General features: G+C 39.4%; 1 protein-coding gene and 1 pseudogene across 1 annotated transcript; one reads left to right on the top strand and one right to left on the bottom strand.

The window, feature by feature from the left end:
* The first annotated feature begins 6,240 nt into the window (after positions 1-6,240).
* Positions 6,241-12,875, top strand: LOC122323430 (annotated as a pseudogene).
* Positions 12,876-13,719: 844 nt separating this feature from the next.
* Positions 13,720-16,382, bottom strand: LOC122323983 (protachykinin-like). The gene is given in 6 exon segments (XM_043218135.1): positions 13,720-14,185; positions 14,311-14,367; positions 14,766-14,792; positions 14,900-14,977; positions 14,980-15,001; positions 16,000-16,382. Coding segments are annotated over 6 exon segments (345 nt in total). The 5' UTR covers positions 16,114-16,382; the 3' UTR covers positions 13,720-14,138.
* Positions 16,383-19,129: the final 2,747 nt, after the last annotated feature.

Raw genomic sequence — 19,129 nt, 5'->3', positions numbered from 1 at the left:
TGATAAATTACATATCTTGAATGCCATCGAAGTATAAAATGACTCCCATGAGTATAATATCAGGTTCCTCGAATAACACTTTATAATGCTAATTGTAGAAATGCATGTATGTAGATAAAGAGAGTGAAGTCTTTGGCCTCTTTGTCGCCATCTAGTTTAAAATCGTGTCATTGCAGTTCCTTGCCGAGTTTTGTGCTCCAGCAAATTATTAATGTTAACAACCCCAGTCTTGCAGGACTATGAGTATAGTGTGTGTTAAGCGTGTAGATTTAACTTTCTGTACAGTCTAATCTCTAATTGCCACATCGTTCGAATTTCATTCAGAAAACCTTTTAACCCAAAAAGCGAACTATGCTCCCTTCAGACAGATCTCATATTTTAAGCCCACGTTTGTTTGAGAAGGCACGCGAACCGAACACTGTCAGATAATTGAAGTCGGTTGTTTACGATTAAAAAAATAAAAATCCTGCGCTAAATGGCGCTTCTGCTCTGTCGGAGAACTCGAGCCTGGGTTTGGCTGTGAACTGTTGCAAAACTTTATGAAGCTTTTATAGAATTGAATGGAGAACAATATTAAGACATTTAAAACCACTGTCACTTTGCTTGGGAGTGGCTTTTTAAGCGAACGCTCTACAAAAAGCGGATCGTATCACAAAAAGCGTGGCGTCCGCTGGCTTCTCCAGCTCCTTGACGCGCAGAATACAGAGAAAGTTTTTTGATGGCCGACTAAAGTCCGTCCTGGTCTTTTGGAAACACAGATGTAGTCACTGTATCAGGCCTAATGTGTTAAGTGTGCTACGGGATCAAGAATAACCGACTCGCTCTTGTGCTGCTGACTTAATTATGTTAAATTACTCACACCACGACATCGCTTTTTAGATGCTTCTGGCCTTTTAAATGGCATTATATTTAGAGTATATCATGTGTTTTTCTTGATGCTCATCATTTGTTTGCCCATAGTCCTGTGCTTGGAGAAAAGCCTGGAGAAATGCTTACAAGAGTGGATGAGTTTGTTAGGTATGCTTGATATGGTAGGATCAATATTTTTTTTTTCTGCCGTTCTCTTTCCGTTGTCTTAACTCATTACAGAAGAAGGCATTCAATGCAAAGCCACACAAATGTTTTTAGTTCGGCATGTAACCACTGAGCAGTTTTGTTAGCTAAAACGATATTTGAAAGCAGCGTTTTGGTCGGTTAAGTGAAATGTGGTTTAATGTAGATGCGAAAGTAAATAAAGGAAAAATAACAACAGAGTAGAGAAAATCTATTTAGAAAAAGCAAAATTAACAAAAAGTCAATATTAAAATAAAAAACTGGTAATAAACATTTATAGTAGTATTTCAATCAATCCAATTTCCAAAAATGTAATACTTGTAGGGTTATTAGATTATATTACATTTTGAGATACTTTTAATTTATTATGTGATGTATTATTCTTTATTTATTGATTCTCCCTAATTCTTCTTTTCTTTAAACTCCCAAACTCCTGCACCTCCTTCAAAAAGGAAAAATTGAGATGTAAAATTTAACCACAATGATTGGATATATATATATATATATATATATATATATATATATATATATATATATATATATATATATATATATACACATTTATATTTATATATATATATATATATATATATATATATATATATATATATAATATTTATATATATTTTATTATTTATTTTTTTTTATTTTCTTTTGTAGTTTTATCTCAGTATGGTATGGTAACATTATTAAATCTATGTGAAAATGTCTATATATTTGTATATTGTTACCGTACTGAAACTACAACAAATGCTCCAAAAGCGTTATCTAGATTCTAGAAAAAAAAGTATTCAAATCCGTTAATAATGGCAGATATATATATATACACACAAACAAAAATAAATACAATTTGCAATTTTACAAATCAAGAAACTTTGCTGTTGTACAATCTCAGAAATAAAAGGTACAAAAGCTGTCACTTTGAAAGCTACGTTGTACCTAAGGGGTCCGTTTTGGTACCTTGAGAGGTACATATTAGTACTTAAAGTGTACATATTTGAAGCTAATAGTTACAAAAGTGTACTTTTAAAGTTGTACCGCTCCAGTGACAGCTTTTATATCTTTATTTCTGAAAGATATAAGCGGGCGCAATGATATTACGCAGCTCCTGAAATAGCTGGGCACTACTTTCAGGCTCAAAATATCTAAACCCTTTATCTGTTGATTCAGTGATCAAGCCGAGAGGTCAGCAGAATGGATTCAGAAGCTGTAAAAGTCAGCTGTTCAACCCTAGAGGATTTGGAAAGCGAGCCTATTTTCAAATAAAGCCCTGCTTTAATAACCAAAGGTGTTGAACCTGCAAAGACATGACCTTTTTTGTTTTAATAGATTGAAGCGACACTTACATGGGTGGTCAATGACAACCTGCCACAAATACAGAAAATCTGAAGAGATGAGAGAGATTTACGAAAAATTGACAAATTGGAGGTAATGATCGATTAAATGCTATCGTTTCACGCGATGAAGAAGGAGGCGAGAGTCGTTGTCGTTTCAACTATGCGCTCTATTCATCAGGCCTTTGTCAAAAATGGTTGGAGCCAATGTGAGCGCAATGGAGGAACAAGTAACTCAAGTCGAGAAGGCGAAGTCGGGACCCTGCCAGGCACCTTCAAGAAGTTCTTCCGCACAATGGCGTACCGGGTTTTTAAATGTGAGCTCTTTATATATACACACACACACACATACAGTACATACCCACCATATTATTTTTCATACTTTGAAATGTATCACGGTTACAAAGCGTCCTCTTCTTTGATTTCCTACAGAAACCTGCTAGCCCAAGAAGGCAGTCACAAAAACATCAAGAGCTTCCCAGTGTATTTAGGACAGACGACTACTTCAAACCTCCGTCTGAGCAGTAAGAGAGACTTTATGAAGCGCCGATCAAGACCAGGGTTCTCCGACATCAGCAGCGGCCTGCTTTCAGACGCAAACACCGGGATCGCTAATGCCACGAACATTTCACGGTCGCTTTATCGCAACTTTATTCAACGAATGTTCTCTGTTGTTATTTAGTGGCGGTCTAATGCTTGTAGTTTTATAACAAGCAGAAGCTTTGGTTTTAAATGACTCGTTTGTTTGAGTTTTTGTTTGTTTTTTTACTGAAGTGCCTCTCCAGGAAGTCTGGCGCCGTTTTCTTACAAATGGGAAAGTATTGTCCGAAAAAATGTGTCAGAACATTAGTTGAAAACGCTTCATGATGATTACTTACTACTTGTACATAGTTTTACAACTTTATAATTTTTGCACATTTCCTGGTCTTTTTTCTTCCAGTGCTTGAGATCTATTTGCACTACTTTCCCTGTTGCTATTTATCACTGATCTATCTTATTAAGGTCTACAAATTGGGTGTCTGGCACATGTTGATAGCGAATCCCAGATGAATTCACGTAATCAGTGTGCGACTTTTGGTTATTATGTAGCATTGAGTGCCAGACTCCTCCAGCCAAACAATCGCTAAAAGAAGCATTGTTTGTCATAGACTATTTACTTTTTATCTCTTTTAATATCCAGCGGCCAGTTGTGTTATGCTACTTTAATACATAATTGTGACTAACGCATTGTCTATTTGTAATAAATTTCCCCAAATGTAGTTTACTACAAAATTATCATCGCTACTCATCAAATGTTTCTAGGAGCTCCTCTGAACGCCTTTTGTAGAAAGTCCGATAGAACAGCTTAACAACTTCAGTTACATATAGCACTTTGTATCTCTAAAGACACAAGAAACTACTTAAATGAGCTGCTCATTCATATTTATATTGGTTATAAAAATTACTGCAAGTATATATTTTTTTACGTTTAAGGAATTGGTGCAGTCACCACCCAACAACTGCAGGCCCATCTACACACTTAAGTTCACCAATTTTGACATCAGCATTTAAGTCCCAAGCTTTACCTTTAATAAAGAAAAGACACCAATTTCATAAATTTTTCTATAGTTATAAATCTTAAAAATAATACCAAAAATATTTGGTGTGCCTGAAACTCTCAGGCGTTATGCCCCTCAAATGATGTTTATTAATAGTCCATACTATAGGGAACTTCATTTATACACTGAATAATGATGATGTTAATAATAATAACACCTTTGTACATGTGGGTGGGAGAAGTTTATAATAGTGATAAGTTTGTTTCCACAACAAAGCTTAATGTAGCCTTATTTTAAATTAAAGTAAAGTAGTTATGTTAGTGCTAGTAGTGTGATGATTTTTACTAGTGTTAAGGAATAAGTTCATTTTATTAAAAGTGTATGGGTATTTTTTGTATGTATTTTGGAGGTGGAAATCAACAAAAAGTTGGGAAGAAGACGAAGCGGGCTACCTGGCTGAGTGGCGCAGTTAGCGACACTATTGGTTTTTTTTTAAAATGAACACGCCAAAGAATGACTCACTTTTAAACGTGATACGCGCATCTACTGACGCTACGCAGAAGGGTCATTGTCACGGCAACGTCGTTACGTTTTGGCCTTAATCAGCGCCAGGCGGGAAACGACAAGAATCTGCCAGGAACACCGCACGTGTGTTTCATCAGCCGAGCATCGCCGAAGAAAGAACGGGAAGCTTCTCCCATCCCAGCCAACGTAGACCAAATCCAGCGTCTTTTTACAGGCATTACTAGGTAGGTGCGATGGGCGTATGCCTTTAATATGCCTGTGCCATCACAACACGTAACGGTCGGCTAGCTGTCAAGTGTCAAATCACAGCCACTTTTCCTGCTAACGTTGTATATGCATTACGGCTGTAATAACGTGGTATTTCTAAATGCAACCAACCTAGCATATGTTACCAATATACTTCTTTGCAAAGTCCGGTGGTGTTGTAAGATTTACGAAAGATTGCCGTATTGCCGATCAAAGTCAGACCACGTGAGGACCGGTTTTGCCGGTCAAGTAGCCTATATTATTTGCAGGATAAATTGCAACTATTCCTCACAGATAAAACGTTACATTAGGGGTTCGTTCTCCAACGCTCCCAGGAGTGTAATACGATATTACCGTTTTGAAATCCATTCAGTCGACCTCCCGGACTAGCGATAGCACTTCTTTAGAATAACTTTTTAGCATAGAATCCAATTAGACCGGTTGTAGCATCAGCTTTCAAAATGACCAGAGTTTCGATTTTATTTTTTTTTAATTTATTTTTTTTTTTTTTTGAAATTGTCTGTTTTGTAGTTGCGTCGTGTAGCAAGACCGGCGGGAAATTAAAAAAGTTGCGATTTGATAACTACTAAACTCTCGCGGCAATGCCATGAAGAAGTGAGCCCGTTTCAGAAAAAGTGGCGTGTTCCTTTAAGCGCGCGCTGACGCAACTAATTCGGTTAACGCCGCTGCTGCTGCTAATGATTAGCAGCTAACGATAACCAGCTGTCACTTTAAAGGACGAGGAAACGTAAATGTGACTTGGTGGACAACTGTAGGCAAAACTTTCATTGAAGTTTTTATTCGGTTTTGTGCAGTGCTAACTTTTTAAAGCGTAAACGGTGTATTTCAGTGAAGTTAATTGTCAAAGCACTGTGAACTCTAGTTCATTTTCTTAATATTTACAAGAGGAGCATATATATATATATATATATATATATATATAAAACATGATCTTAAAGCTAGGCTAAACGGGTAGGTTTTACCGGTGTGTCTGGATTCATCAATGCCAGTCACTATTTTTGGCAGTGTTTTGCCAAAAGTTCTCGGCCAATCAAGTCTAGCTTCAAATACATGCACTGGATGTCGATCAGATTTTTCTGTTCAGAAGCAGAAAGCGTTTATGAAAGAAACTGTAGGCTATGAAAGGCTTTTTTTTAACAGCATGCTATTAAATATTTGAATGACCTAAGATTAATGACCGTTTAGAAAGAACTAATTGGCTAAGCCCTGATGAGCTGATAATTAATTTATATTAGTGTACACGTGACTTCGACGCAGCTTACAGTGCCTTTGTGCATTTAACTAGTTAATGGGGGAAAGTGTTCTTTAAAGTGCATTAAAATTATTGTAGGTATTTCAGAAGTGCCCACGATAAATGCAGCTAGATAACCACAATCTCAGAATACAGCTCTTGTGAATTCATGTGGATTACAGTTTGATTACGATACGCTTTTTGTTTTGTCTTCTTATTGGTCCGCCTGATCAGAATGTGTGTATATGGGCCTGTTCGGGAGGCGATGAGTGCTTTCGGTTCAGTGTGCAGCAATGCTATGAAAATCGCTCATCGTGGACCGGACGCTTTCGCTTTCGAGAATGTCAGCAGCTTCACCAACTGCTGCTTCGCTTCCACACTTCGCCATCGTGGACCAGCTGTACGGCATGCAGCCTCTGCGAAGTCAAGAAGTTCCCCTACCTTTGGCTCTGCTACAACCAAGGCGAGATCTACAACCACACCAGGGTAAGTAGCTTAACCTTTAGTTACTGTTCCTGCACCATTTTTTGTTCACTGATTACATCCATTCATAATGTTTCTTCCACTTTTGGGCCTGATATTCAGCTTTGGTAGATTTACAAAATGTATTCAATTTACTCAAACACGCATTCTTGCTGCGACGAGTTACATTTTTAGAGTAATAGTTTTGATTACTTGCTATATTCTGAGCATATTTTTATTATTTGGAGGGTACAGGTATTCGTTTATTTATTTTACATACTGCGGTACTGCTGACAGCTCTTATATCACGCTCATAACTTCTTCCAAACTTCTCTTTCTAGATGAGGAACCACTTTAAGTTTGAGTATCAGACTAAAGTGGACAGGCGCAGATCCTTCTGCACCTGTCTGATCGCTTTGGAATCTAGAAGATGGCCTCCATGCTAGATGGCGTATTTGCCTTCATCTTGTTGAACCACGGCTAACAGGGAAGGTCTTCTTGGGCAGAGACACGCGTCTGGCGTGGAGACCGCTGTTCAGACTGCTCACCGACAACGGCTTTCTGGCCGTCTGTTCCGAAGCCAAAGGTATAATCAATTACAGAAAACTACCGCTTATGGTCTTTTTTTAAATACTGGATTACAAAATGATTTTAACCAGGTTTGGGCGATGTAGCCTCAATTATATCACGCTGTTCCAAAAATACTTGCAATGGTGATATTGACCATATGCAAAAAAATTACAAATTTAAAGAACTGTTTTCTTTTTGATTGCAGCATTATACAGCAAAAATAGTGGCAGTTTTGGGCAAGTTACTTTAAATTAAAATTGTCATAATACAAAACAATTGAAGTGTTTTTATTTAACACTTTAACATTCTACTCAGACATTATACTAACAAAATAAGATGGTAATATATAAACTAATATTTTGTGGCCAGTTTTGAGACCTCTTGCTGAGCAGAAGGATATTTTTAAAAAAATATTATAGATCTAATTTGAACACGTGTGAACAATAAATGTATTAATAGATCTGCTGTTATCATAGTCTTTTATAATTTTTTTAACAGAACAATAATAATACATTAATGAACATTGATGGAGCTTGTATTGTGACAGAAATCTGCAAGTTCTCCAGGTTTTTTTGTTAAAATTTATTTATAAATTGTTCTCATTACTAATTTGGTAAGATGCACATATAACATGCCTTGTTTAAAAACAAATGAGCAGCTGCGAATGCAGATTTCTGTTTTCCGTAAGCTCATGCAGCACTGTTTGAACACAGGCAGTTCATTAAAAAACAAAAAAAAACACGTTCTGCAGTGCGTTTAATTGTTGAAGGGCATTTTAATCATTATACAGAGTAGACTATTAACCAGAAACCAGCCCTTCCTCTTCTCACACACAAGACATGCGATGCAGTAATAAACAGTCTCTGGCTGTAAGCTGTAATAATAATTTTGTAATAATTTGATTGCATTAACGATTTTGTTTGGTGCATATTATTCTGCCTTTTGCTTTTTTCGGCAACATTTGGTACATCCATAGAAATACACCATCAAGCAGCTCTGTCATTAATATCACTATATGGCACTTTTTTTTTGGTTCTGTATTATCGTGGCGGTATGATATGGCTTCCAGCCCTAATTTTAACAGCATTATATTTATTTTATACAAACAGGTTTGCTGGACCTTAAAACCTCCATGTCCACTCCTGCAAAGATCACTCCCTTCCCACCGGGACACTTTGAGGTGTTTGACCTGAAGACCTCTGGAAAAGTGGAGTCTGTTCAGATGGATCGCTTTCACTGCTGCACAGAAGAACCAAGCATGCTGCCTACAACATCCTGGAGGGACTTGGCACAGGTAGGTGCCATATTCAGCGTGTAAGCAGTAGTGTGCATCCATTTAACCCTATTTTACCAACTAGGACAAAGTAAAACTAATTCAAACTTGTGTTGAGGTGTAGTCACAAGCCTAATTACGGCTACACCTCAACACAACAAGTTTGAATTAGTTTTACTGTCTGTTGATGTGCCAACAATACAGCCTGTCACTCCAGGTGAAAAGTATGTAGACACTCTTCTGAAACTTGCAGGTGTGTCAGTTTTGATTAAATCTCACGATGAAATGTCGTCTGCTGCAGGAGCTTTTCTCAGAACAAACAAAATAATCAAAGCGTTGACAGTCAAATTTTTCTTTAAATGTGAAAATAAAATAAAAAATGCTAAAATAAATTAAAAAATATATATTTATTTATTTTTAACCAGTTAAATGAAATGACCAAAAATTAATGAATAAAATGTTATATAATATTTTATGTCTGTCTTGTTTTGTGTGTATATATATATGTGTGTATATGTGTGTGTGAGTTTTATTTTCCTGGAGTAGATGGATGAAGTTGCTTCTAGAAGCTCCCGATCTCTTTAGCGCACACATCTGTCGACACAACCATGTACTGTGGTGTCGATCTAAAGAGAAATTAATTCCTTTCTTTTCATCAGGCTTTGAACTGGAGACGGTGAAGAGCAACATTAGGATCCTGTTTGAAAGCGGTAAAGAAAGCGCTTGATGGCTCACAGAAGAATCGGTTGCCTGCTCTCAGGTGCTTGTGCTCATTTGGTGATTTTTACTGTGATTTATAGCTGAGTTCCTATGGATTATTTTCTCACGTTCAGCCTGTTTGTGATGGGGCTTTTTTTCCAGGTGGTCTCGATTCAAGTCTGGTTGCTGCTACTCTTGTGAAACTGGCCAAAGAAAAGCAGCTCCGTATCCCGTCCAGACATTTTCCATCGGTGCCGAGACAGCCCAGATGTTGCTGCCGCTCGCGAAGGTCAGTGACCCCAGCGTGAAGCCTCTCCTTAGCCCGAACGCTACAAGTATAGAAATGTTAACTTCTTAGAGACATAATCTAAGTCTCTTTGATTTAAAACCATGATAAGAGCACATTTTAATCTCATCAAATGTCACCAATAACAATCAAAAATGGTCCTCACGCAGACTGTACTTTAAAGACTTCACGCTCTCAACTGTTTGAGAAATGAAGCTTTGTGCTCATGTGTACTATCTCTGTCATGCGGCACAAACCAAATATCCCGTAATGTTTTTCATATAACGATGAATGCTGAGCAAATTGTTTAAGGCTTTTAACATTAGTTTCCCACTGATAGGAAAACAGAAAGTCGTCATAAGTCATCATTCTTGTTTATCTGCTAACTGAAAATTAAAATCTCACGGCGCTGGTGGAACAGAGTATCCCGCTAACCGGATCTTGACACAAACGGCCCGTTATTTCCCATGATGCAAAGCGTCCGGAATAGAGTTTAAAAATGGAGTGTAGCCTACAGTTTGCGCTTATGGATTAGCGCCTGTCAAATATTAAGCCCCAAAAATCAATTCAAATGTGAAGGCTGTGTGTGTTCTGCAAGTCTCTGTGAGTGGATGTGTCTTGTTCATGTGATCGGTAGCAGATGTTACACCTAGTGTTCTTTCGGGCAGGTGGCGCGCACAGTGGCAGTGAACACCATGAAGTGAGCTTCACTCCTGAGGAGGGCATCCGTGCGCTGGAGGAAGTCATCGCTCACTTGGAGAGCTACGACATCACCACCGTGCGTGCCTCTGTCGGTGAGTGCACAAGTTTGAACTAAAGGAAAAACAAATGTGAAATGGATAAAGTTCAAGACAAGTTTTGTATTAGCTTGTCCACGTAATGAGGGAGACTCACTGTAGTTACGCATTTAAGAACAAATGAATTCTCTAAGTGTTGATAAAGCTCTTTGTCACCGAGCCCGTGGAGCTAAGCTCATCACCATACACTCTGCTCATGTGACCACAGGAATTTCTCTGGATTAGAGAAACGGAAAACTGCATCATCAGCGCTGCAATCGCTTAGTTGGTTAGCAGGACAAAGACTCGGGAAAGGGGCTTTTAACTGTCTCGTTATTAAAAGGCTGCTTTCAACTGCTTGGGAAAATATATTTATACATTCTCTTTTGTACATTCAAGAAGGGTGAAGTTTCATAAATGTTGAGGGGTATATATGTAGATAGAGCGTATAGAGAAGTAGATATAATACATTTTTACTGTGGAGTCTGAACTTAGTCACTAGATGGCAGCTGTGTGATGACAGAAAAAAGAAAGGACGTGATCTTTTGGTTTGTCCTCAGGAATGTACCTGATATCAAAGTACATCCGTGAGAAGAAGACGGACAGCGTTGTGATTTTCTCAGGTGAAGGTTCAGATGAATTGACACAAGGGTACATCTACTTCCATAAGGTACGTGTTAGCATATGATCAACTTAAAACTAGACGTTACGTCGTTGGACAATTCATTTGCATTTTACCTTTAAATATATTATAGTTTCAATGTATATTACATTTTTGACCCACTACAATAGGACTGAAGCACACTTTTTATCCAATTTCATACTTTTATGGTCTTTGAAATGTACTGCCAATACACTGACGTACATTTTAGCCATGTAAACAGGATTTCTATTTTCTACTTGCAATCAAAAGCACCATCATAAATGTGTATTTACCATTTAATGTTTCAAAAAGTAATATTGGAAAAAAAAGTACTTTGTGGTATTTAGTTAATCAGTACCTCAAAATAAGCATCATAACTTCACTTATCTGTCATTTGTGTCGAGTGAGTTTTTACAGTCATGTATATGGTGAGAACGTTTGTCCGTGTCTCTTGAATCAGGCGCCACACCTGGAAGCAGCTGCTGAGGACAGTGTGCGTCTGCTGGAAGAGCTTTATCTGTTTGACGTGCTGAGAGCGGACAGAACCACAGCCGCACACGGGTAAGACCGCATGTCCTTTACCTCACCTAGTCATTGGGCTTAGATGAAAATACTGAACTTTTTTTTTTTTTTTGCCTTCGTTAGACTGGAGTTGAGAGTGCCTTTCCTGGATCACAGGTTCACAGCATACTACCTCTCTCTGCCTGAGGAGATGAGAGTGCCTAAGGTGGGCTTTCCTCACACCTTTACTGATTTATCCGTTCTCGTGTCCGTTCTTGCTGCAGCTGCTGCTCTTCCCGTTTCTAATTTAATTCTTGGAGTTGGGCATTCGACAAACCTTTAAGCCTGTGAAGCCGGACGTATAAAACGAAAGCGGATTGGAGTTTTTGTAAAAATGAAACTTTACAATTTAAACAAGTTTGCATGTGTGTTTCTTCGTTGGGGGTCTCGTAGGGCTGCCCCCTGATAGTTGACTGTTTGTTAGTCGACCAAAAACCTCAATCAAAGCTCACTTAATCCTAAAATAGACTTCTCCTTCATTTTTTGGTCACATGTATATACATGCGTAATGCATCTGTCAAGTTAGTAAAGATTAAGCATTTGTTTGTGTGCGCTCATAATAACAATATGAAACTAACGAAAGCTGCGAACAGGGTGCACCGTGTCTTCTCGGTCTGTGAACTTAAAAGCGCGAAACAGACATTAAAATCTGTGACTTAAGCGAGCCATTTTAAATGGAAATCAAATGTAGCTTGGATTATGTAATCTGCATGAAAATTGCTTATTTGTGAGTCCGTGTCATCATAAACGAAAGAAGTTTCTGTAAGCCCACTGAATAACTTGTCTGACTTGCTCAGGGCGGTGTGGAGAAGCATCTCTTGAGGGAATCGTTTTAAAGGGGCTGAACCTCATCCCAGATGAGATACTCTGGAGGAGGAAGGAGGCCTTCAGTGACGGAATGACTTCCATGAAGAAATCCTGGCACGCTCAGTCTTCAGGAGCACATCGAGGATGAGGTACTGCCGCGTGAGGAGCGCTTGCAAGCCTCTTCCCCGTCTTCTCGTCTTTTTAAGTTCTCTGTTTTTCCTTCAGGTGAGCGACTGTCAGCTGGAGAAAGCCAGTGAGAAGTTCCCTTTCAATCCTCCCACAACCAAAGAGGGCTTCTTCATAAGGACGATCTTTGAGAAGCATTACCCCGGCCGCTGTGAGTGGACCCCACATTACTGGATGCCCCGCTGGATCAAGGCCACAGACCCCTCGGCCAGAACCCTGTCCATCTACAAGACCCGATAAAGACCAGTAATCCCATCAAGCCTCAGACCACACAACTACAATGTTGCCATTATTTAAATGCTTTTTTTTTTTTTGCCTTATTTTCTCTGTTCCCTTTACTAGACTATCTTTTAGGGGTTTTTTCCAAATAGAATTTATATTCGAGGTATTTTTCGAGGTTGCCGTGTTACTGTATCCTCTTATCAGGTTATAGGTTTCTAAAATATAGAAATAGAGCTTTTCTTTTCTCTAACCAAAACAGGAGTAGGCTAGCGTGGCTTGTTGGTTAAAATAAATTGCACAGTAATTGTTTCTTGTAAAAACAGACAAATTGTCACAACAGTCAAGCTATGGTGACCTAATATGATGTAAGTTCAAGTCAAAAACACAGAAAGCTTCTTAGTTTGAAGTAGACTCCATATTCAGTTATCCTGTCACATTAGTAAGGGAATATATACAGTGCCGCTCAAAGGTTGGGGATCGCTAGTTTTAAAGAAGCCCTCTCCAAATCCCAAAAGATGCGTTTATTTGTGAAATACAGTACTGCTGTAAATATTACTAGTTGAACACATTTAATAATTTGCTGATCGAAGCTTAATTTTCAGCATCATTACGGAGTTTTCTTCATAGTGTCCCATGATCCTTCAGAAATCATTCAAATATACTGATTTGCTGCTCGAGCGATTTAAGCACTTATAGTTAGGCTGAAATGTAAGTAGTAATGTTACAAAGTTATATTTCCCAAAAAAAGAGTTGCCCTTAACTTCTGAATGGTAGTGTACATGTATTTTGGGTTTACTGGTGAATGAACTAATAATTGTTTTTATAATATCTGGACTGAAAACCTTGGACTATGCACTTCTCCTAGATTCCTGCAGTGGGACTCCCACTTTAATGATTGTATTTGTGTGCTAATTGACCCAAGTAAATTATTGTTTGGCTATTTAAAACATTCCCGCTGCTTTTAAGCAGTTATTTATTCTCCCCAACCCCCTTTTTGTATGTTCTGTGGTGCAGCATCACTTTAAACTAGAAATGTGCTCTGAATTCGAGTAAAGGATGGTGCATGTAGTGTGACTGTTTAAAGTTTTAGACTTTAATGTGCAACATTCTGAGCTATCACATTAAACGATCTGGTCGTGGTATTGATGAAGCCTTTCGTGATGTGTGGGGATTTTTTTAGTTGTTTGTTATTTCTGTATAAACCACCTTTTGAGAGGATACTTGAGGGCTCCGAGGCCTGCACCGCTCACTCTCAACGATACGACAAGGAATTAAAGTTCCACCAATAAAGAAAATATTTTTAATATCAAGCTACAATCACACAGATATCAAGGTAGCAAAACCTTTGCTCGTAGCGGTGACAGGACATGACATCACACCCGGCCCGGCGCTATTAAAACAACATCATCAGTCACGGTGAAAACACTATGAGGCACTATGTATCGAGCACAAATCTCTGAGTATCTTAGAAAGGACACCGCTTCGCTTTAATGCTCCACAACACCGGGAGAGATGTCGTGACAGAAAACACGTTTGATCCTTTTTAAAAAGAACTGCCACAGGTGCGAGTCGGCCATAATACCACAACGCCAAATCATTTTTATTTCTGGCCTGAATTGGAAAAAAAGAAACAAAAGTCAGAATCGATGAACATCACAGAATGAAATGATCCTTTAGGAAGCGGATGTGACCACGCTTTTATCCGTTAACGCCTCTTGTCGTAGATCTGTACTGTTCCCCATTCGTACGAGTCTGTGGAGCGAGAAGGTCAAGATTACAGGTCATCATAACACACATTGAAATCACTACTAGTTATTGTTGTTATTATTGATTAAGCTGCTATTATAAACCTTATATAGAGGTTTTGCCGTTCCTACCTGGCTCCTCTTGGCTTCTTTTACCCATCAGCCCAACAAAAGAATTGATTTTATGCCCTGGTAGACAACAGAGAGACAAGCGAGAGTTTAAGATGCTGTATGTAGAGGGAGGGATGAATAGACATGTGTTTATACGCAGCGCTGTTGAGGTCTAGAGTGCCGACTTGATTTGATTTCTTTTCAATCGCTTTATTCTACTGTGAAAACGTAGACCTTGAGGTGAGTTTTGTATTAAGAGGGATGGTGGGTCTCTGAAACTCTTCAGTTTCCATATTTAATAAGCTGCGACCGATCCTGGTAAACACCTGCAAAGGATCAAGGATTTGTAAAAAGCTTAAGGATTTTGCAGAAACTTGTTTTTTAGGGAAAAAAACTCTAAGCGTCTTCGTGTAATCGTGTGTGTTAATCTCTTGAAGGGTTTTTATGCGAATGCAAGCGTCTAGTGTGGAGATCACTTACTTTTCGTGTGATCTGTGCGTTTGCTGTGGGGAGGAAGAACGAAAGAGATGGGAGCTGTAGGTCAAAACCAGTATAATTCGCTTAAAACATCTCAAAATCCTGAATCTGAGTTTTTAGCGTCGGGTCTTACCGGAGGACCGTTTCCCCATCAGACCGATGAACTGATGAGGTCGGGGTTTCCTCGTCATGCGTCTTAGTATCTCTCTGAAGGATCCGCCTGCAGCCACTCATCCTGCAAACACGATTTATTTATGGACCGTCAGACAGGTGCCACTCGCTCTGGAAGATCGCTGGTACACTTTCACACTCGGCCCGATGCGGAATTCGCCTCGCTTAATGGTCGTTGGCCTCGTTTTTTTGAGCACAGAAATGCACTGCGAGATACAGCAGTTGCAAAGATGCGGTTTATAAGCACAAAATGCATGAAAGACATAAGTGCTTGGCTGTCTTCCAACCCGCAATGTCAAAGTGGAAACGTGTGCTCCATTCAAACGAGCAGTTCAGCACTGGACAGCGACACGAGCCTATTGTTCTCCTAAATTTTTACACTGTATATATATATATATATATATATATATATATATATATATATATATATATATATGTATATGTGTGTGTGTGTATACATATATATTGGTTGAGTACTAAATTATTGAATTTAGTCCTCTTCAGTACCAAATATGCGTGTCTCTATATCCTCCCAAATCCTTAAAAACAACGCGCAATGATATGCACAACCACTTGATAACTATATAATGTTGTGCATAGGTAGTAAACAGTAATTAATTAGCAATTGCAATGCATTATGCACACGTCAATTATAAACTCTATGAAGCTGAGATGTAATAAAAATAGCGTAATGATATTTATATATAATATAACTAGCTTCAACGCTATCAGTATCAGTGGTTAACAGCTACCGCGTTTTCAAAAGTAGCCACTTTTTGTCTCTTTTGAGATTTAAAACATCCAAAAAAACATTCTAGTTAAAAACTAAGTGATTATTATCAATGTGATTATTATTATCGTTGTTGTTGTTTTGCAGTTATTAATATATACTAAATGCAGTCAGTGCAGTGAGATTAAAAACAAAAACGAATGCGCAATGATTTTTGTTTTGGCATGCCTACTAATGAAAGGTCCTTAAAACCAGCCCTAAAACTGTTGCGCTAGATTTTGTTTAGTCTAAAAAAAAACATGTCCGGTCTCAGTAAAAGAAGAAAACCTCACCTGAACCTGATTGCTGCCCGTCCAGTAATCAAGGTCTTCTTTTGGACCCAACTCTTCTCCGAAAACTTGGCACAAAACAAGAAAAGCCACCGCAGCCGGTAAAAGAAATTTCATGTTGCACCCAGTAACTCTCCTCTTATTCTTTCCCCGGAGCTCTTTAAAGAGTAAATGTGGATCTAAGCCGCGTTTCCTCCGCACGCAACAAACAGTTGTTCACTGCGTCCTGCGCGACGGGACTGACTCGCGCGCGCGCGCCTTTATAGCGAAGCGACGGGGAGGCGACGGCTTCCTTCCGACGCTTAAAATCGATAAAACAAATAAATGTATTAGTCAGACCGCTTCAAAAACGCGCAGTGACGAATGGCGCTCGTCTGTTTAATATTTCTCTCATTGCTAGAGGAAGCAGCCGAAGTCGAAGCGCTCGCGGTTCGGGCGGTCCGTGACTTTATGCGCTTGATTAGTATGTAGACCGCAGACAGGTGACGTTATGATTGGCTGATTCGACGCAGGTTTCGCGAAGTCCCGTAGCGAGGACTTATTTTGCGTCAAAAGGGGGTGGGGGTTGAGCAACTCTAGAAAGGTCTTGGACGCGCGCAAATAAATGCAACTAAACAGGACGCGCCGGAAATACAGTGCTATGTCTCGACCTTCTTAAAAGTGCCCGCTTTTTGTTTGCACGACTCTTTTGAGATTAAAAACGTGCTTCTGTAGGACTTGTGGTAAGAAAAATGAAGCTTTCTTTTTGAAAAACCTCCACTTTTTGTGTTTAAACAACCGGGTTTGGGGTCTTTAGAGGTCGACGTGTTCTTCATAATGCCTCAGATGCTCCTCAGATTCACGGAGGAACCCCCAAAAATGAATTGTGATGACCTCCTCCGTCAGGTTATAAGCCCCTTTGGTTTCAAGCAGGACCTTTACGTTTCTCCGTCCCACAGAGCTCGCGTGCCGCTTCAGCGCCGAGTCTCTGATGGAGGCAGGGTCGGGTCGTGTTTTTGATGGAAAGCAGGAGGAGGACACTCGGAGGTGGGTGACCCCGGAGAAGTGGAGACGCGGCTGATTTCCATGAGAAAGGACTCGTCTCGGCGCACAGAGAGACTATACAGCCCCAGCGGCCCTTCACACCTCGAGTGCCTTTATCAGCGACAATGATGTCTCTTTATTTAATCATGTGTTAATATCCTATGCAAATGTTTTTCTTGCTAAGATTGCCTGACGCGCCGGTTAATTCCCAGCGGCGCCGTGAGCGCCGGCCTCATTTACAGATCAATGTGGTTTTCCTCACAATTTTGACAACTGTCCAAACAGCTGATGTGAACATCACAATAACACACGCGACTACGGACCGTCAGTTAACGTCTCGTGAAGAGAAAAACCCACCTAATCCATCCTCAAGACGTTTCACACGAGTAAATAATCCATAATAACGCTTACTTCCGTGGACAAGGTCCGTCTGCTGTGTGCTATGAGCTGTGCGTATTTCTCTCCTGATGCAGAATTATAGACGGGTTACATATTTTAGGTGGTTTTAAGTTAAAAATGATTCGTTTCGCACAAACAAACCGTTTTTTACTTTACAACGATGGACTGGAATCGTGTGGGTTACTGTGGTGTTTTTATCAGCGCTCACCCCGACGGCACCCATTCATTGCCCATTGACGAGCAAACCGCGTAATGCTATTTTTTTCCAGGTCGGTCTGCCCTGATGAAGAAACAAACTCATCTGCATCTCGGATGACCACAGGGTGAGTAAATAACCACGAACTGTTCCTGTAACCATTGTGAACCGGGTTATATCAAACGAACACCTTTTGGTGTTATTTCTCTGGGTGTAGAAAAAGCTTTTTCGGGTACGTTCTGTGTGTCTGTGTACAGTTTGGTGTCCCCGGTGTTTACAGAGAACTGAACTCTTGCTCCCAATGCCGCTTTATATTGAATCCGTTTATTCAGAAATACGAACTCTCAAACACTCGCAAGATGATGGAGCACGCAAGAGGACAGGGAATTAATAAGAAGTGTGTCTCAAGAAGAGACAGAAGATGAACGCAGTCCTTTATACAGTAGACCTCTACGCCGATATTTATGAATCCATACATGAATCCAGATCAAAATAGGATCACACAAATTGGTTTGGACGCGCTTTGTCTTGTATACAAGAACGCACTGCTCAGTTTTACCCCCAGATGACCACTGTCTGACTTCAAAAGTAGAAACAGTGCACGAAGAAAATAATTCACCCCACAAGAGCTCGAGTGCACCTCATTTTCGTTTGAACAACGCCAGGTTTGATTTTTACCCTTCTGTCAGACTTAAAAAAAGAAGATTGCAGGTCAAATTACTCTGCTTATGTTGTTAAACCAGAATAAGAGGCGGCGTTTATTTCTATTTATAAAGCGCAATTTTATACAGCCCACGCACTTTTGGCAACGTCCAGCCATCACAAAAACAACCCACTTCAAAGCACAAAACCCCCCCCAGCCCCAAATATTCCACAAAAACTACAAAATTCAGTTTCTGGATTTTGATCGTCCGTTCACAGCGTCTGAAGGCCTGGCGTGTTTCTGTAACTTTGTAGACGTCGTTCTAATTCTAACTCTATATGGGAGCGATGCAGCGTGAAACAGGCACTTTCTCACTTGTTTATGTTGACTCATGTTCGTTCTGACTAGCGCTGATACCTCGAGCCTGAGTGTAGGTTCAGAGTCCGTACGATGCTTTGAAAGCCGTTGCATTTCAACAATCACGAGATATTATTACACCTTAAAATGAGAGTTTTCTGTGTGGGATGTTACATACCATTTACAGTCATTGCACAAGTCTTCAGTGTCACGCGAAATTGTTTTAATATTCCGATTTGCTGCATAAGAAACATTTATTATTAATGTCAATATTGAAAGATCTCAGGAAACAGATTTTTGATGAATGCAAAGGTCGAAATGACTATTTATTTGCAACTTGATCAGTTTAATGAATGAAAGCATTAAGCAGAGACCCGTTTTTTAATGCACCTGTCAGTTTTTGGTTTTTCAAAAGTCAGGAGAGAAAAAATGTAAACAAGGCTTTAAAACTGACTTTATCCAGTGTTTAGATTTGTGTTCTAGAAATGTATGCACAAATTTAAATAAATATCCCC

The sequence above is a fragment of the Puntigrus tetrazona genome, chromosome 19 (genome assembly GCF_018831695.1).
Source record: "Puntigrus tetrazona isolate hp1 chromosome 19, ASM1883169v1, whole genome shotgun sequence".
NCBI classification, from domain to species: domain Eukaryota; kingdom Metazoa; phylum Chordata; class Actinopteri; order Cypriniformes; family Cyprinidae; genus Puntigrus; species Puntigrus tetrazona.
The sequence above is the reverse complement of the archived record's forward strand: the minus strand, read 5'-3'. Positions and strand labels throughout refer to the sequence as shown.